The 19,682-nt window shown below is 37.9% G+C and overlaps 1 protein-coding gene across 3 annotated transcripts in view; it reads right to left on the bottom strand.

The window, feature by feature from the left end:
* VPS13A (vacuolar protein sorting 13 homolog A) overlaps positions 1–15,878 on the bottom strand; it is a 233,046-nt gene extending 217,168 nt beyond the window's left edge. For 2 of the 3 annotated variants that reach the window (XM_017674002.3, XM_017674001.3), the window contains exon 1: positions 14,850–15,878. In XM_017674002.3, the coding sequence (XP_017529491.2) occupies positions 14,850–15,339 (490 nt within the window). In that variant the 5' untranslated portion in view covers positions 15,340–15,878. The remainder of the gene's footprint in view (positions 1–14,849) is intronic. The other variant, XM_017674000.3, reaches the window with a different exon arrangement.
* Positions 15,879–19,682: the final 3,804 nt, after the last annotated feature.

Genomic DNA, 19,682 nt, shown 5'->3' with positions numbered 1-19,682 from the left:
ATAAATGAATTGAAAAATTTACTAGAGAAAAGCAAGAGCAGGCTGAAACAGGCAAAAAAAAAAAAATCAGTAAACTTGAAGACAGGTGTCTCGCCAATGGGTTTCAGCTCTGGACAAGTTCACTATGGATTCAATAAGATCAAAGAAATGACAGTGGAATGTTCTTGGGGTGAAAGGGTTTATACCCAACTTTATTTCCACAGTAGCAGGTCAATCACTAGAATCCTGTTCACTCAGAATGAGTCTATATGCAGCAGGCTGGCCTCTGCCTCTGGGCCTCTCTACCGCCACAGCCATCTCAGTCTGTCCTCGGCGCTGCCACCACTCCAGTCTCTCCTCTCCTGCAGCCTTGCAGCCTGTCGCCCCCCTGTTGCCCAGAGCACTGGGCAGAGCTCCTTATATAGAGTAAGTAAGAACATATTGCCCACATGTATGTGGTGAGCTAGCCAACCAGGGACAGGTGAAATCCTGGCCATTGGAACCTTCACTTTATCCACAACAGGTTACTTAAAAATACAGAGTGAGGGGGGGGCTCTCTTGTCCCCTCCTGGCATGAGCCAGGAGCTCTCTCCTCTCACTTTATTTCTAAATAAAAGCCTGTACCTTGCTCTCCTACATACACACACACACACACACACACACACACACACACACACACACACACACACACACACACACACACACAGTGAGGGTCAAAAAGAAAAAGGAAAGAAAACTGAACACAGCCTAAAGGACTTATAGGACATCATTAAGTGGATCAATATATGCATAGATGGGGATCCCAAAAGGAGTAAAGATAAAGGGGCAGAGAGTTTATCTTGAGAAATAATGGCCAAAAAGTTCTCAAATTTGAGGAAAGACATGGATATATGAATCCAAGAATCTCAACCAAGAAGCATGATAAGCAAAGAGAGAGAATATTAAAGGCAGCAAGAGAAAAGCAACCTGACATATATACTGGATCCTCAGTAAGATCATCAGTAGATTTCTCAGCAGAAAACTTACAAACCAGAAACAGAGAAAAGTATATTTAAAATATTTAAAGAAAAAAAAAAACAGTAAAGCTAGGACATTTTACCTAGTAAAATATACCTACTCCAAAAATAAGGGAACAATTAGGTTATTCTCAGATAAAGAAAAGCTGAGGGAGTTCATTATCAGAAGATCTACCTTACAAGATATTTTAGAGGGAGTCCCTCAAGTTGGAAATAATTACACTAGAAGTAACAAAGCCATATAAAAATAAAAATTTCTCCAGTAAAGGCAAATACATGTGCAAATATAAAACTAGTATTATTGTAATTTTCCTTAGTAAGTCCACTTATTGTTCTTTTATAGATTTAAAAGACAAAAGAATGAAAAATTACAAGCCCATTGCAATAGGTACATAATATACAAAGATGTCTCAATGGCCAAATAAAAAAAGAGATCAAGCAATAAATGGAGACAAATGACAACAATAATTCAACACCACAAAAATCTGTGGGACGCAGCAAAGGCCATGCTAAGAGGAAAGTATATCGCAATACAGGCCTACCTCAGAAAATAAGAACCCCATATAAGCAGTCTAAACTCACACTTAATGAAACTAGAAAAAGAACAGCAAATGAGGCCCAAAGTCAGTAGAAGGAGGGACGTAATAAAGATTAGAGCAGAAATAAATAAAATCAAGAACAATAAAACAATGGAAAGAATCAATGAAAGCAAGAGCTGGTTCTTCAAGAAAATGAATAAAACAGATAAACCCCTAGCCAGACTTATCAAGAAAAAAAGAGTCCACACACATAAACAGAATCAGAAATGAAAAAGGAAAAATCACTACAGACACCACAAAAATACAAAGAATTATTAGAGAATACTATGAAAAATTATATGCTAACAAACTGGATAACCTAGAAGAAATGGACAACTTTCTAGAAAAATACAACCTTCCGAGGCTGACCAAGGAAGAAACAGAAAATCTGAACAGACCAATTACCAGCAATGAAATTGAACAGGTAACCAAAAAACTACCCAAGAACAAAACCCCTGGACCAGATCACTTCACCGCTGAATTTTATCAAACATTTAGGGAAGACCTAATACCCATCTTCCTTATAGTTTTCCAACAAGTAGAAGAAGAGGGAGTACTTCCAAACTCATTCCATGAGGCCAGCATCACTCTAATACCAAAACCAGGCAAAGACACCACAAAAAAAGAATATTACAGACCAATATCCCTGATGAACATGGATGTAAAAATACTCAACAAAATATTAGCAAACCAAATTAAAAAATACATCAAAAAGATCATCCATCATGATCAAGTAGGATTTATTCCAGGGATGCAAGAATGGTACAACATTCGAAAATACATCAACATCATCCACCACATCAACAAAAAGAAGGGCAAAAACCACATGATCATCTGTATAGATGCTGAAAAAGCATTTGACAAAATTCAACATCCATTCATGATAAAAACTCTCAACAAAATGGGTAGAGAGGGTAATACCTCAACATAATAAAGGCCATATATGACAATCCCATGGCCAACATTATACTTAACAGTGAGAAGCTGAAAGCTTTTCCTTTAAGATTGAGAACAAGACAAGGATGCCCACTTTCCCCATTTTTATTCCACATAGTACTGGAGGTCCTAGCCATGGCAATCAGACAACACAAAGAAATAAAAGGCATCCAGATTGGCAAGGAAGAAGTTAAACTGTCCCTGTTTGCAGATGACATGATATTGTACATAAAAAAACCCTCAAGAATCCACTCCAAAACTATTAGAACTAATATCTGAATTCAGCAAAGTTGCAGGACACAAAATTAATACACAGAAACCTGTGGCATTCCTATACACTAACGATGAACTAGCAGAGAGAGAAATCAGGAAAACAATTCCATTCACAATTGCATCAAAGAGAATAAAATACCTAGGAATAAACCTAACCAAGGAAGTGAAAGACCTATACCATGAAAACTACAAGAAACTCTTAAGAGAAATTAAAGAAGATACCAATAAATGGAAACACATCCTGTGCTCATGGATAGGAAGAATTAATATTGCCAAAATGGCCATCCTGCCTAAAGCACTCTATAGATTCAATGCAATTCCTATCAAAATACCAACTGCATCCTTCAACAGTACTAAGAACAAGAGAAAATCATTCTAAAATTCATATGGAACCACAAAAGACCTCAAATAGCCAAAGCAATTCTGAGAAGGAAGAATAAAGCTGGGGGCATTACACTCCCCAACTTCAAGCTCTGCTACAAAGCCACAGTAATCAAGACAATTTGGTACTGGGACAAAAACAGACCCATAGACCAATGGAACAGGCTAGAGAGTCGTGATATAAGCCCAACCATATATAGTCAATTAATATACATTAAAGGAGCAATGGATATACAATGGGGAAATGACAGCCTCTTCAACAGCTGCTGTTGGCAAAACTGGACAGCTACATGCAAGAGAATGAAACTGGATTATTGTTTAACCCTACACAAAAGTAAACTCAAAATGGATTAAAGACTTGAATGTAAGTCATGAAACCATAAAACTCTTAGAAGACAACATAGGCAAACATCTCTTGAATATAAGCATGAGCAACTTCTTCCTGAACGCATCTCCTCGAGCAAGGGAAACAAAAGCAAAAATGAACTCATGGGACTACATCAAACTAAAAAGTTTCTGTACATCAAAGGACACCATCAACAAAACTAAAAGGCATCCTACAGTATGGGAGAATATATTTGTAAATGACATATCTGACAAGGGGTTAACACTCAAAATATATAAAGAACTTACACACCTCAACACCCAAAAAGCAAATAACCTGATTAACAAATGGGCAGAGGATACGAAGAGACAGTTATTCAAAGAAGAAATTCAGATGGCCAACAGACACATGAAAAGATGCTCCACATCACTAATCATCAGGGAAATGCAAATAAAAACCACAATGACATATCACCTCACACCAGTAAGGATGGCCAGCATCGAAAAGACTAAGAACAACAAATGCTGGGGAAGATGCAGAGGAAGGGGCACCCTCCTACAGTGCTGGTGGGAATGTAAGCTAGTTCAACCATTGTGGAAAGCAATATGGAGGTTCCTCAAAAAACAAAAATAGAAATACCATTTGACCCGGAATCCCACTCATTGGAATTTACCCAAAGAATACAAGTTCTCAGATTCAAAAAGACATACCGCAGCACTTTTTCCAATAGCCAAGATATGGAAGCAACCTAAGTGTCCGTCAGTAAATGAATGGATAAAGAAGATGTGGCACATAGACACAATGAAATAGTATTTGGCCATAAGAAAGAAAGTATTTCTACCATTTGCAACAACATGGATGGAGCTGGAGGGCATTATGCTCAGTGAAATAAGTGAGGCAGGGAAAGACAAATGCCAAATGATTTCCCTCATTTGTGGAGTATAACAATGTAGTAAAACTGAAGGAACAAAATAGCAGCAGACTCAGAGACTCCAAGAATGAACTAGTGGTTACCAAAGGGGAGGGGTGTGGGAGGGCAGGTGGGGAGGGAGAGAGAAGGGGATTGAGGGGTATTATGTTTAGTACACATGGTGTGGGGAATCACGGGGAGAACAGTGTAGCATAGAGAAGGCACATAGTGGATCTGTGGCATCTTGCTGCACGGATACACAGTGACTGCATTTGGGTACGGGTGGGGACTTGATAATATGCGTAAATGTAATAACCACATTGTTTTTTAATGTGCAACCTTCATAAGAGTGTATATCAATCATACCTTCATAAAAAAACTAACAAACAAACAAATAAATAAATAAATAAATATAAAGATGTCATTTGCTACAGCAATAGTAAAGTTGGGGAGGTGAGCTGTAAAGGAGTAAAGTTACTGTATGTGACTGAAGTTAAGTTGGTATCAGTTTGAAATATATTACAGCATTGAGATATATGTAATCCCTGTGGAACCACAAAGAAAATATTAGTAGAATATACACAAAAGGAAAAAAAGGAATCAAAATGTGTCAGCACAAAAAAATTGACTCAATACAAATGAAAGCAATGAAGAAAGATAAAGACAAAAAGTTGTAAGACAAACAGAAAATTAACAGAAAATGACAATAGTAAGTCCTTCCCTATCAGTAATTACTTTAAATGTAAATAGTTTAAAATCTCCAGTCAAAACACGAGGGGGTCAGAATGGATTAAAAACAAAACCCAGGATCCCACTATATGCTGTCTATAAGAGGCTCATGTTAGCTCTATGGATACACATAGGTTCAAGGTAAAAGAATAGAAAGATTTTCAATGCAAATAACCAAAAGGGAGCAAAGATGGCTATATATTAGACAAAATGGACTAAGTCAAAAGCTGTCACAAGAGACAAAAAGAGGACATTCTATAATGATAAACAGGTCAATTCACTAAAAAGATGTAACAATTATAATCAAACATCAGAGTTCAAAAGCATATGAAGCAAATATTGACAGAACTGAAGAGAGAAATAGTTCTATAACAGGAGACTTCAATACATGACTTCAATAATGGATAGAACCAGAAAATTAACAAGGAAAACACACAGTAGTAGGATGGCTATGACAACAAAACAAAAAACAACACATTTTTATGAGGATGTGGAAAAACGGATCCTTGGGCACTGTTGGTAGAAATGTATTAAGGTGCATCCTTGGAAAGTAGTATTATAGTTCCTCAAAAATCAAAAACAGAATCACATGACCCAGCAACTGCACTTGTGGGTATATACACAAAATATATGAAAGCAGGGGCTTGGACATAATTGTACACTCATTTGTAGCAACATTATTCACAATAGCCAAAAGATGCAAGGAACCCACATGTCTATCGGCAGATGGGGAAATAAAACATGGTACTGCAAACAGTGGAATATTATTCAGCCCCCAAAATGAATGCAATTCTGACTTATGTGACAACAAAGATGAACCTGGAAAACATGCTAAGTGAAATAACTCATCCACAAAAGGACAAATATTGCATGATAACACTTATATGAGGTACCAGAATAATCTAAAATTCAGAGACAGAAAAAGGAATGACGGTGCCATGGGATGAGGGGAGTGGAATGGGTAGTTATTGCTTAGGGTACAGTATTCCAGTTTTGCAAGATGAAAAGAATTCTGGAGATGGATTCACAACAATGTGAATATACTTAATGCCACTGAACAGTATATACACTTAAAAATGGGTTAAATGATATGTTTCAAGTTCTGTATATTTTACCACAATTTTTTTAAATGGGGAAGATGGTGGGGTGGAGGAGAAATAAAAACCCTCAAACAAAAACCGATGTAACTTGTTGCCAGCAGACCTCCCTTGCAAGGAATATAAAAGTTTTCAAAGAGAAGGAAAATGATATAGGTTAGTAACTCAGTTTTCCAAGAGCATTTGATAAGGAATAAGTCAAAGTAAAATTAAGCCTTTTATTTCCCTTATTCTTAATGATCTAATGGAAAACTGTTCAAATAATAATAATAGCAACAGTGCTCTGGTTGAGTACAGCTTATGGATAAGTGAAATAAATGACAGCAATATTATAGGGGCAGAGGGATGGAATGCAATACTGTTGTAAGATACCTCCATTATCCACTGAAGCAGTACAGTGCTATTTGAAAGTAACTTAGATTAGTTTTCAATGTATACTGAAATTCTAAGGCTAAAAAAATTTTTTTTAGTAAGTAAAATTGATATGCTAGGAAAACCATATAAAATGCTCAAGTAAAAGAAGAGAAGGCAGAAAAAGAGGGAGATTTTTAAAAGTGAGAAAGATATGTAACAAATAGAAAAGAGGAAGAAATATGATATAAATTCATTAACCCGTCTACATCAACAATCACTTTAAATTAAATGTGAATGGTCTGATTATACCATTTAAAAGACAGAACTTGATGGAGCAGATAAAAAAACAAAACCCAACTATAAAGTATCTCTGAGAAACCCACCTTAAATATAAAGAGACAGACAACTTAAAACTAAAGGCATGTAACTGGAAATTTACACATTTCATCAACAGCAGCAGAGTACACATTCTTCTGAAGCTCACATGAAACATTCACCAACATAAATCACACTCTGGGCCAAAAAATATACCTTAACAAATGCAAAGGAACAGAAGTCATACAAAGTTTGCTTTCAGACCACAAATGGAATTAAACTAGAAACTGGTAACAGAAAAAGCTAGAAAATATCAAAATATATGAAGATGAAATAAACATTAATTTTAAATAACACATAGGTCAAAGAAGTCACAAAATATATTTTTTAATATTTTTAATCAAATGAAAATACAACTTATCAAGATCTGTGACATGAAGTAAAAATAGGGTTTGGAGGAAAGTGTATACCACCAAATGCATATATCAGAAAAGAAGATCTAAAATCAATAATCTAAGTAAGCCTCCACTTCAAGAATCTAGAGAAAGAAAAGCAAATTAAATCCTAAATAAGCAGAACAAAAGAAATAATAAGAATTAGAGCAGAAATCAAAGAAATTTAATACAGAAAACCAAGAGAGCGGGAGGAAAAAAATCAATGAAACCAAAAAAAGTTGGCTCTTTGAAAAGATTGACAAAATCGAAAACTCCCTAGCCAGGATAACTAAGGAAGAATGAGAAAAGACACAAATTAATAGTATCAGAAATCAAAGGAAGGGCCATCACTACCAAACCCATGGAGAGTAAAAGGATAATAAAGGAAAATTATGAACATGCTCACAAATTTATAGACAAATTGTACAAATTCCTTGAAAGATACATTCTACCAAAACTCACAAGACAAAATAATCTGAATAGACCTGTATTTATTTTAGAAACTGAATCAATAATCATCTTTCAAAACTGAAAGCATAATGTCCAGTTTTACTAATGTTCTACCAAACATTTAAGGCAAAAATGACATTAATCCCTTATAAACTCTTCCAGAAAACAAGAAGAGAGGGAATACATCCATGAGGTCGGCATTAGCCTATTACTAAAACTAGGTAAAGAAATGACAAGAAATAGCAATATCTCTCCTGAACACAGAAACAACAATCCTCAGTAAAATATCAGCAATTGAATCCAACAATGCATAAAAATAATTACATACTATGATGAAGTGGGATTTATTTCAGTTATGAACGCATGGTTTAATATTTAAAAACCAATTAATGTAATCAATTACATCAAAAGATTGAAAAAAATACTACCGTATCAACAGATGGAGAAAAATCATTTTATGAAACCCAACACACATTTCTGAAAAAAAAAAAAACCTCAGTAAACCACAAATAGAGGTATGCATGATAGAAAAAAATCAGAATACTGCATGGCTCTGGGTGAGGAGGAAAGAAACTTTTGGGTGCAAAGGATATGTTTGTTAACTTGACTGTAATGACAGTCTTCCAGGTGTATACATAGGTCAAAATTTATCAAATTGTAGACTTTAAATATGTGCATTTTACTATGTCAACTATAACTCAATAAAGCTGTTAAAATATAGTTAATGATAGACTCTAGATAGTGAATATATGGATATGGACTGTAAAATTTTATAACACTGATGTATGTCTGAACACTTTTCGTAATAAAATGTTCCCTTTCAACCTTAAAGTCCTATGAAAGTATCTCAGAACATAAAAGTAAAAATAATACTTGAGAAATTAAATTTAGTAATCACTAAACTATAACAATCATTTGTTTGATTCCCCAGTATATTCCTATCACAGAGGAATTTACAATTAAGAACTATGCCCTCACTGAATCTTCATCTTCCTACAGAGCCACTGGTATACTGGGGATTTGCAGTAGTGGGCACTGAACATAAGACTCCATTATAAAGAGATCAGTAGGAGATTAACATTTCAAAAACAAAATATGCAAGTTAGTTAAAATAACAAGAAATCTGAGCATCCTATGTAACATAAACATGTCAGGTATAAAAAAAAACAATTTCAGATTTGTCCAAGTATTGTTGGAGAAAATGAGAGAAAAAGGAAAAAAACTATGTAAAAAAGGAGAGGTACAAGTACTCCCTGTGTTATAAATGATAATTCTCTCAACAAGCCACCCTTACTACTGCTTCAGCCTCAGAATTTCTAATATTTTTGCCCTGCAAAGTGCTCTTAATTACACCTAGTTGTATATCACAAACCCATATCATCTTAAAAAAAGGAAGATTTTGGTGACCTACTCCACATAAATTATAACCTTTGGGTAGTAGTCCAAAAATCTGTGTTTATAACAAACACATATGGCTGATTCTGATGCAGCCTAGCTCTTGAAGATAATGTAAAATGGAGATTGCCTGGGAAAGTTAGGAGATGAATTTCATATGAGTCTATGAATACTAACACCACCTCCCTAAGAAGGTGAAATACAGGAAGGGTGGAAAATTGGAAATAGCAGTGTATAAAAAGTATTTTACCAACATCAAAATTTGCCAAGAGTTTAAAACGAAGCTCAACACCACTTTCCTCTCCCACTAAATAGATGCTTTCTGCACTCAAGTGGTGTTAGGACCACTTACTATACAGGACCCAACATAGTAGCACTACTGTGCTACACTGTAATTAGGTTTTGGAAACTCTCCATTCATATATAACAATGTGTCTAAGGAAAAAATGGATTCTAATTTCTAAAAACCATCTGGGAAATGAATTTTCAGAGCACTATACCCACTATTAGGTTTGAAATCATTCATGTAACTCCTGAATAATAATTAATACTACTGATATGCTAATAATGAAATTAGCCATATTATTACAAAGAAGTCTAGTAAAAGCTTACAATAAAAACAGGTCCTTCTGGCATCTGACCATTAAATATTAAGTCTATAATCTTAGTATTTTTCCTATGCAGCATCCAGTTTCTATTATTGAAATTTTCAGTTTTAATCCTCTAAATTTATCAAAATTACTGTTTTAAATTCTAGATTTTTTAACAGTTTCAGCTATAATTTAAACTTCATTTATCAAGATATAACCAAACTCTACAAAACACTGATACATTATTTTAAAAATATGATAAACACTAAAGTTAGAAGGATCATTATTACCTGATTTCAAGACTTATATAAAGCTACAGTTATACAGAAAAGTGTGGTGTTGGTGAAAAGATGGACACACAGATCACTGAAACAGATTATAATTCAAAAATTAACCTAAAAATGTAATCTACTGAATTTTTTACAAAAGTGCAAAAATAATCCAATGGAGAAAGAATATTCTTTTCATCAAATGGTGCTGGAGCAATTGACATTTGCATCCACATGCAAACGAACCTCAACCTTCAACCTATACAGCACCTTACACAAAAATGGACCAAAAATCTAAATGTAAAATATGAAATTATAAAACTTCTGGAAGAAAATATAGGAGAAAAATCTTTGTGACTTAAAGTTAAGCAAAGATTTCATAGATAAAACAAAAAGTATAGCCCATTATCTTGTCTGAGGTTTTTGGCTCCCAGCAAGTGCACTATTGATTCAGGGAGACCACGGAATGACAATGGAACATTCTTGTAGTAAAAGAGTTTATACAGGTCAAGCACTAGAAATACATCTGCATCCAACAATCTGCAGGTTGTAATCATCCTTGGGTCTCCCTCTGCCCAGAGCACTTGGCAGAGCTCTTTATACAGTGACTCAGTCAATACTAGCTTATTGCCTATGGGTGTGGAAGCAGTAGCCTAGCAGTAGGCCAATTAAATCATCAAGTAGTTTAGGGTCAGGTGAGGATCCTGGCCAAAGGAACTCCAATTTTCCCCACGACCATAAAAAAAAAATTGACTCACTGGACTTGGACTTCATCAATACTTAAAATTTTGTTTTGTGAGAGAAAGACTTGAAAAAGACTGGGAAAAAATATTTTCAATCACACATCTAACAAAGGGCTTGATCCATAATAGTTAAAGAATTCTCAACACTCAACAGTGAGAAAACAGACACTTTGCAAGTTTGGCAGTTCTTAAAAAAGGTCAGATTTAGTTACCTTATGACTCAGCAATCCACCCTTAGGTAACACACAACTCAAGAGAATCTAAAATATGTATCCACAAAAACCTGTACAGGAAATGTTCATAGCAGCATTACTCATAAAAGCCAGAAAGTATAACTTACACAGTTATCAACTAATAAATGGATAGACAATGTGATGTATCCATACAATGAAATATTATACAGTCAAAGGAATAAAATACTGACACAACATGGATGAATCTTGAAAATGTAATTCTAATTGAAGGAAGAAAGAAACAAAAAGCCACTTATATTGTATGATTCTATTTAAATGAAATGTCGAAGAATTGATAGATCAATACAGGCAGAAAGTAGATGAGTGGTTGCCAGAGGTGGGGTGGGGAGAACAGGAGGGAATTTTGAGGGACTGCTAATTAGTATGAGGTTTACTTATGGGGTATTGAAAATGTTCTGGAATTAGACAGTGAAAATACTTGCATAATTTTGTGACTATACTAAAAAACACCAAATTGTATATTTTAAAAGGGTGAATTCAGTGGTTTGTGAATTAAATCTCAATAGAAAGAAAGAAAAGAGTTTTAAATAAGCAAAAGATCCCAACAGACACTTCAAATTATACAAACAGCAAAGAATATGTGTAAGATAAATTCCAATAAATTCTAACCAAAATAAGCAGGCAAAGAGAGGCAACAAAGAGCCAGGTAGTTTATTTGAGTGCAACTCCCCGGTGATGTTCCGCAGTCTGGCTATCACAGGCTGGGGAAGTCACACCCAGTTAGGGAGGTGGGGACTTATAAGGGGTTAGGAGGGGGAGGAGTGGGCAAGCTATCCTAGGGGGCATGGAGAGGTATGATTGGCTAAAGGTGACATAATAGACTAGAAACTTTTTTCCTTCCAAAAAGGAGGAGGCTGACATCGGGTCTTAGTTGGCACATCAGAAGGATGGCATTCAGGAAGAGCTGTCCCCTTTCCAAATAAGGCATGGACTTTGGGGTCTGGTCTGCTCTCCTTTTATGGTATCTCTCTGTTCTTTGTGCATGTCCTTGTTTTTCCTTCCTCCAGCCTAACATTCCAGCCTTTTGGTCATAATGGGCAACGACTCGATCTGGCTACTTCTGGCTGACAAGGGGTGTTGTGGGGATTTAAGGCTGGTATTGGGCTGAAGAAAGGGGTTCAGTGGGAAGAGGTACATAACGGTGAAGTAACATCTGGTTGGTGGCGACCCGGGTCATCTGGGTTAGCCGCTGTTGGAGGAACCTGAGGACACAAGGGTCAACTAAGAGTAAACTACAAACTGTTATTAAGGGGCCCAGTAGGGGCATTAGCCAGGCCATTATGGGGGACTGGAATTCTAGATCAAGTTTACATCTCAATGACTAGTATTAGGATTTAGTATAGATAAGACTGCATTATTGAAACAATACTTTTCTCTAAAATCACCCTTATTTTTATTAGAAGCAGCCAGATTAAGAAAATAATTAACGGTTGATTATTTGCATAAGTGCAGCAAGAAGAGCAATTGATTACATAGGCTCTTTTAAATATGCTTTGCTGGAACTTTTTATAAGGAATTTCAGATTGGACTTTTAAAGGCTTCTTGAGGCCAGAAAGCCAAGCCAGACTTGCCATCAGGTTGTGCCTGCAGTACCTGTACATTTGGGTGAATTCCTCTCTTCTTGAGGTTCCCAAGACATTCCTGAGGTTCTTGCACTTGCCAGGAAGTGACCTTCTTTACTCACCTGGTAAGGCTGCTGGGAACTCTGTAAGCAAGGTACTAGGACAGTTCTTCTAAGGGGCTTTGTTGGCTTTATAAAGTCAATCTTAGTTCCTTAAAGCTGTCTGTTCATATCTGAGTTTACACACATGTCTCTCAGGTATGACATTTCAGTCAAAGCTTTGGTAGTATAGCTTGTGTTTTTAATTAGTCTTCTTACAAGGAAAGGAGATTCTTATTGAACTTGTGCAAATAAACATATTGCCATGAAATATAAAAATAGTCACTGAGAGTTTTTAAATTCTGGAGGGATCAGGTAGAGAGAAAGATAAAGTTTCAATTCTGCTTATAAAGGCAGTCATTCACTAAACTGTTGTCAGCTTAAAAGAAAAAGCTTAAAACACTTTATCAACATTTGAAACAAAAAGTTACAAAATCATCTTCTTTAGTTTTTACTTAATCTTACGTAACTAATACCTGTTCTGCTGAAATCTAGTTTCTTACTAGTTTAGGAGTAATAAACAGTGAGTATAGATGAAAAAAGATTTACAAATGACAAAGATTAAAGTTCTGATGAGAGCTTACTGTAAGACAGTTGTTGTCATAAGGAAATTTGAATACTTCTGTAATACCAAACATTCAGTAACAAAGTTTAGCATCATTCTTTTTGACAGTGCTTTTTAGGTAAATATTTATCAGATAAATAAGCCAAATTAGTTAAATATTTTCTCCAATGAGAAAATGTTCCTCTGACATGTTCTAGGGGCCCTCTGGAAAATATCAGAGTTAACTAGAGGTAAAAGTACCTTTTTGAATTTGATTTTTGGAAGCTGTCAGAGGAAAGTTTCTTTGGCACTTGCTTAAATAGGATTATAGGTTGCTATGAAGCAATACTTATCTATTTAACTAGAATGACAACAAAGTACTTCAAAGGCAAATAAGGTTACACAGCTGTTAGCAAAGTATTTTGTATATGCATTATATACTTCATTCTTACAATAAAGTTACAGAAAAAATGTTTTTCAAATTGTTGCAAATCGCCAAAACATTTTCACTATATTTACTGGAAAAAAATCCAGGTACAAGTGGACTCGCATAATTCAAATTTTGTTGTTCAAGGGTCAGCTGTAGATGAGAGTCAGACACAAAAATTAACCCTAACTTTGTTCCAGGAGACTCATTTAATAAAGAAAAGGGATCTAATTTCTAGAGGGTGTTTAAAATAAAGCTATAATACAAAAAACAAATGGAAGCTCTAAAAATGAGGCTCCAAGTAAGGGAGAGCACCAGAGTAAACTGACAAGTTTTATTGTATTATTTAAAGTAAAACTTTGGTCTTTCACCATCTAAGGCAAGTAAGCTAAGCAAAATAATAGCATGTTCATCCCAGCCGTTTGAAGGTCTGAAATGTTGCACAGCGAACCGAGTTTCTCAAAAAAATTTTTCTCTCTGACCCACAAAACCCCAAAGCCTTACAAACGAGACACACTCGCGGGTCAGAGTATGAACTGAAAACACACCACCAACCACTTGAATTATGGCACAGGAGTTTCGCTTTCTGCTATCAGCCCAACCCAGGCGTGGAGCCCGGAGTCCAGGGGGCTGGTCTGGAGGAGGGGCCGAGAAATGCACGGTTTAGCCACATGGGGAGGCTGGGGACGCTGGGCAGGCAGGGAAGGACAGCGTCCTTGGTCCCAGCGCGTCGCCTTCACGTGCGAGGGAACGTGCGCCACTCCACGGACTCTCCCGGGCCTCCGTCACAACCCACGGGAGAACAGGACGGGGAGGAGGCCCGGCCCAGGAGCCTGTCGCCGCCTCTGCACGCGCGGCTCAGAGAAGCCCGACCGCCGGGGCAGAAAGCGGCGCGTCTGCGGAATTTGAACTCCAGACTGCTGGAGTCCACTGCGGGTCGCCTCAGGTGCTCGGCTCTGAAAAGGGGGCCTTTTCCTCCCGCACCCACGAACCCACCCAGCTGCTGCCAAAATATAAACAACTGGCGGGCAGTCGCCCCGGAACTGCCGCTTTACGTAATTTGACCCCACGAGGGCGGCGGCAGGTGGCGGCGACAGGTGGACGCGCCCGAGGCCCCAAGAAGGCAGGGTCAGGCTCCGGCAACGAGGGGTCGGAAGGGAAGAGATTGGGGACGAAAGCGATCTTGTTACCTCCCCAGATGCCCAGAGTGAGCTGGGACGTATCCACGTTCACCACATAGTCTCCCAAGAACCGGTTCAAGACATCCACGACCACCGACTCGAACACCATTTTCCTCAGCCGCGGTGGAACGGCGGCACTCCCCTGAGCTCCTTCTTCCTGCGTCTGCCTCCTGGACCAGCCCTCGAGACAGTTCGGTTCAACGGGTCCCAGAAGGCTGTGACTGCGGCGCCAAGCCGGCCGGACTCGCCGCCCCGCCTTAGAGCCCTGCAAGGGGGAGAGGCGGCAGAGGCGGCAGTCGTGTAACGCGTGCGCAGCTCGGCCTTGATGGTGGGGGAGGAGCGTGGTGCCGACCTGGGCGTGCCAACCCACGAGGGAGGCAGGGCGGCTGCGCGGCCGCCGCTCTGTCGCGCGTCCCCGGCGCGCAGAGTCCGGCTTTCTCCTCCTCGGCCCCGCCCTCCCGCATCGCCTGGCCACGGGTCGAGTGTCCCGAGCATCCATTTTTTTCCGGCCCCGCCCCCACCGACTGACTTACTTGCTGGCTGGGGGCGGAGCGAAGCCTTGGGGGCGCGGCCGTTCCTCCTAGTAAGGAACGCCTTCCCCCTGCGGAGGCGACGATTCGCCCCCATGCGGGCGGGGACCTCCTGCCCCAGAATTAGGTGTGGGCGGATTCCAGCCGCTTCGTTGTCAGACGCGAGGCGTCACGAGGGGTGTCCCAGGGAGCACCCCGCATTACTACACCTTCCTGGGTCCGTCAGGACTCAGTGGACGCGTGTAACTGCCCCGCCCTCCCAGCGCCTGAACACTGAGTGGTGACTTTCCCCCCTGCAAACCGTGGAGGGGACGCGGAGAGTAAACGCGGGGCTGCAATTCCGCCGCCCTTTCCCTGCATCTGAGGTGGCACTCCTCTGTGATCACGTTATTTACACGGAGCTGCGTTTCATCGCACAGAGTTCCTTCAGATTCGGGATTAGAGTCAGCCAGTCCAGAAATTTGCCAGCGCCCTCGAAGAAATAAAGACCTAGACTCTCAACCCTTGAAATAAATAAATAAAATTATAAAGTACGTACAACGTAGAGCTCTTTCAGCCCCACTCCCAATCCCGTTTGGCCTTAACTAGACATAGGGCCAAAGACCCAGCGTCACAGAGACGTTGGATGTGAAATTGGAAGAATTTAATTACTCTCTTGAGGATTTAAGATATAGGGTGTACTTTAAACGTTTCTGTCCTGATGATTTTTTGATTCATGTATCGTTTTAATGCATTATGTGCATAGTCATCCAATTTAAAATTTTAAAGTCTAAGGTTTACCTTTGCAAGTAGAATGCCTTGCAAAAACTGTGTTAAATCTTATTTTATATGAGTTTACAAACTGTTTTCATTTAATTTTATATTTTGAAAGACCTTTACTAGGTCACCAGTTCAATCTCTTAGTCTTTAATATAATAAGGGTGAGATGTTAGGGATTGTCCAAGGTCACACAACTAATGTTTTGCAGAAACAGCCTGAACCTGACTGACTCCACTCCACCGCAGCACCTGATCTTCTTGCATTTGACTAAGGACTTTGGAAATCTGCCTCTGAATACCTGTACATAGAAACTGATAGAGACTAAAATGCCCAGAAAAGCAAAAATCCATCATGAAGGGTATTATTATTGTAAGCCAGATAGACAGCAGCTACAAATTCCACTGTTATGTCTAGATAAATTTAAAGTACAAGATCTTCCAGAACTCCAAAAATACATCTTAAGTATCTTGGAAACCCTTCATACTAGCTTCCTACAATCCAAGAAAATCCTATGAAATTGGGTGAAAGAAGAGTGTGCTGCTGAAAACTTAGAAGTATAAACATTTCATTGCTAAAGAGAGCAATGAAAAAAAATTCTGCTGAGAAAGGGTTAGAAATACGTAAGATGCATGTTGTAATTGAATTCTTAACTAATGTTAGGTGCTGTATCATGAAAACCTGTTTCCTAGCTACTAAAATGTCCAACTTTGCATCAGTCTTTCTGTTGCATAATCCATCTGAGGAAGTTTACAAACAAGAATATTTTAGTGTCATCATGTAAAAGGTACACCCATTAAACTATTGAAACAAATTTTTGTTGGACCTTGAAAATAAGCCCAAGGACCACCAAAAAAATGTTCAAGTTTCAAATTTGGGAATATGTCAGTATAAGGTGTTTTTTTTTTCTCCAGATCATAATTAAAATGATGTATGTTAATGTTTCATCAAAAAAAAAGGCATTCTAGTGCCCACAAATTGCAGTATCATCCAACTTCACAATAAATCCCTAACTTTGTGAGCCGCATTTGCTATCTTAAGCTTAGTTTATATGCCACAGTTTTCCATCTTTGAATTTCTGGCATGCTGGCAGTAATCTTGGACATCTTTTTTCTCCTGATCTTAACTCCTCTGTCTACAAGTAAATGTCAGTCATGGGCTGCTGCCTGTCTTTACATTCCTCATGCAAAGTCACCATGTGGTAACAGGCTAGATGGCCAGATAACAGAGCCACTGAAGCAGACCACATTCCCAAACACATTCTATCTCTGAATGAACAGTGCTAGAAGATAACCATTTCACATCTTTTACTGACCTAGTCTCACAAAACCCTGTGCTTCTATCTTAGTTAATAATTTAAAAATTATAAGCAATTAAAAATTATCTGAATTTATGTGTTCCAATTCTTTAAGAAAGAATAGAAATTTGTTAAAGGTAGATGTAAGTAAGAGGTTGAGAAATTTACAAGAACCTTACTCAAGTAATGTTGCTAAAAATTTAAATAGGCACAATCTCTCTCAAAGGGAGTTTGTAAACATTTACAAGCTCATATACAAAAATGTATATATATGGATACATAGATATATATGTAAATATTTGTTTGACTTTTGAGTCAGCAAGCACACTTCTAGAGTTTTACCCTAAGAAAATAATCCTAAAAATACAAAAAGCTATCCCCACAAGAATATTCATTACAGCATTGTTTATAATAGCAAAAAATTGGGAACAACCTAAATATCTATATAACAGGGTAATTGGTTAAGTAAACACACAAACAATGAGTTAATTATGCTGGCTTTAAAAATGATACTGAAGATCTATACTAATGTGCAAGAAAGTCAATAATATATGCTTGTGAGATACAAGGTACAGAAAAGTGCATCAAGCATATAAATTGTGAACATGCTTTAAGTGTGCAGAGAATATATATATGTGCCCAGAGAATATGTAAAAGTGTGCTCACCAAATATTAACAGTGGTTATCTCTAGATGGTGAGTGCTGGGACAAACACTGCCCCCTTGTAACCTTTTGTCTCAGAATAACCATGTGTCCACATGGCCCCCCTCCTTCAGGCACTATGCTAAGTGTACAGTATGTGATGGCCTGGGGCTGGCCAAATCTAGGCCTGCCTTATTTATGAAAGCATCTTGTTGGGAGGCAGACTTCTCTCACCATGGTTTCGTTCCTTGGATCCCTGGTCACACAAGAATGATCTTTTCTTGCAAAGCATGTAGTCTGTCCCCTCACCCCTGGCACACACATGTAGTCTTTGTCTTTCACCCAGTATAAGCAGTTCCTTCCCTATCCATGATAGTGGTGCACAACCTTGTCCAGCTGGCCACTCCTGTACGTAAGTCCCAGTAAACTTTCATGTCTCATATGGTGTCTCCAGTTCTTTCCTTCGGGTCTTCCGATGGCTTTCCCATCACAACTCACTCACTTGGGCATGTAATCAGACGTGGGATCACACAGTGAGATTTTTTTGGTAATATGCATTTTCTCTATTCTTTCAAGTTTAATTTGTTTTTACAGTGAACATGTGTTCTTGCCCTCAAACAAGAAAACTGTTTAATAAAATGAGAATATTACTATGAACCAAGTATAGTAAAACTCCTCTTATTCATACTAATTGAAATACTTTTAGTCAAAAGCAAATCACCTTTGGAAATGTGGAACCATGAAACTGAGTTTTATTACATTCAACTATATGTAGTATACTTGAAACATTAAAAAAGTATATGTAAACTTTATTCCTCTAAACAGTGAAGAGGGATGTATCAGAAATGTTATGGTATATTCTTTTATGATGTTTTGGAGAAACTCTGTGTGCAAATGGATGAATTGCTCTCCCTAGAATTAGAGCCAACTGAAGTTTGTAAGCAATGTCCCAACCTTGGTGGAAATTGATATAGAATTGCATGTGAACTCTCAAAAGTCTGCCAAAAGACATGAACAGACATTTCCTGAAGAGGCAAGGATATACAGATGGCAAATAAGCACACAAAAATATTTTCAGTGTCATTAGTCATTGGGGAAATGAAAAGTAAAACCACAAATGTGACTACATGCCTATCAGAATGGCTAAAAATTTTTAAAAAGTGGTAACACCAAATGCTGGTGAGGATTCAAAGAAATGTGGTCATTCATGCATTGCTTGTGAAAATGTAAAATTGTACAACCACTCTGGAAAACAGTTTGGCAGGTTCTAAAAAAAAAAACTAAGCCTGTACCTACCATCCAAACCAGCAATTGTTACTTCTGGACAATTATCCCAGAGAAATGAAAACCTGTGTTCACAAAAAAAACTTGTACACGAGTGCTCATAGCAGGTTTATTCATAATAGTCAGAAACTGGAGACACCCCAGATGATGTTCAACAGATGAATGGTTAAACAAATTGGATGTACTACCTCCATACTAAGGTATACTATTCAGCAATAAAAAAGACTGAACTGTCCATACATACAGCAACTTGGAGAGATCTCAGGGCATTATGCTAAGTGAAAACTGTATGAGTCTATTTATAAAACATTCTTCAAATAATAAAGTTATAAA

The sequence above is a fragment of the Manis javanica genome, chromosome 2 (assembly GCF_040802235.1).
Source record: "Manis javanica isolate MJ-LG chromosome 2, MJ_LKY, whole genome shotgun sequence".
Taxonomy (NCBI): domain Eukaryota; kingdom Metazoa; phylum Chordata; class Mammalia; order Pholidota; family Manidae; genus Manis; species Manis javanica.
This window is presented reverse-complemented; position numbering and strand designations above follow the sequence as displayed.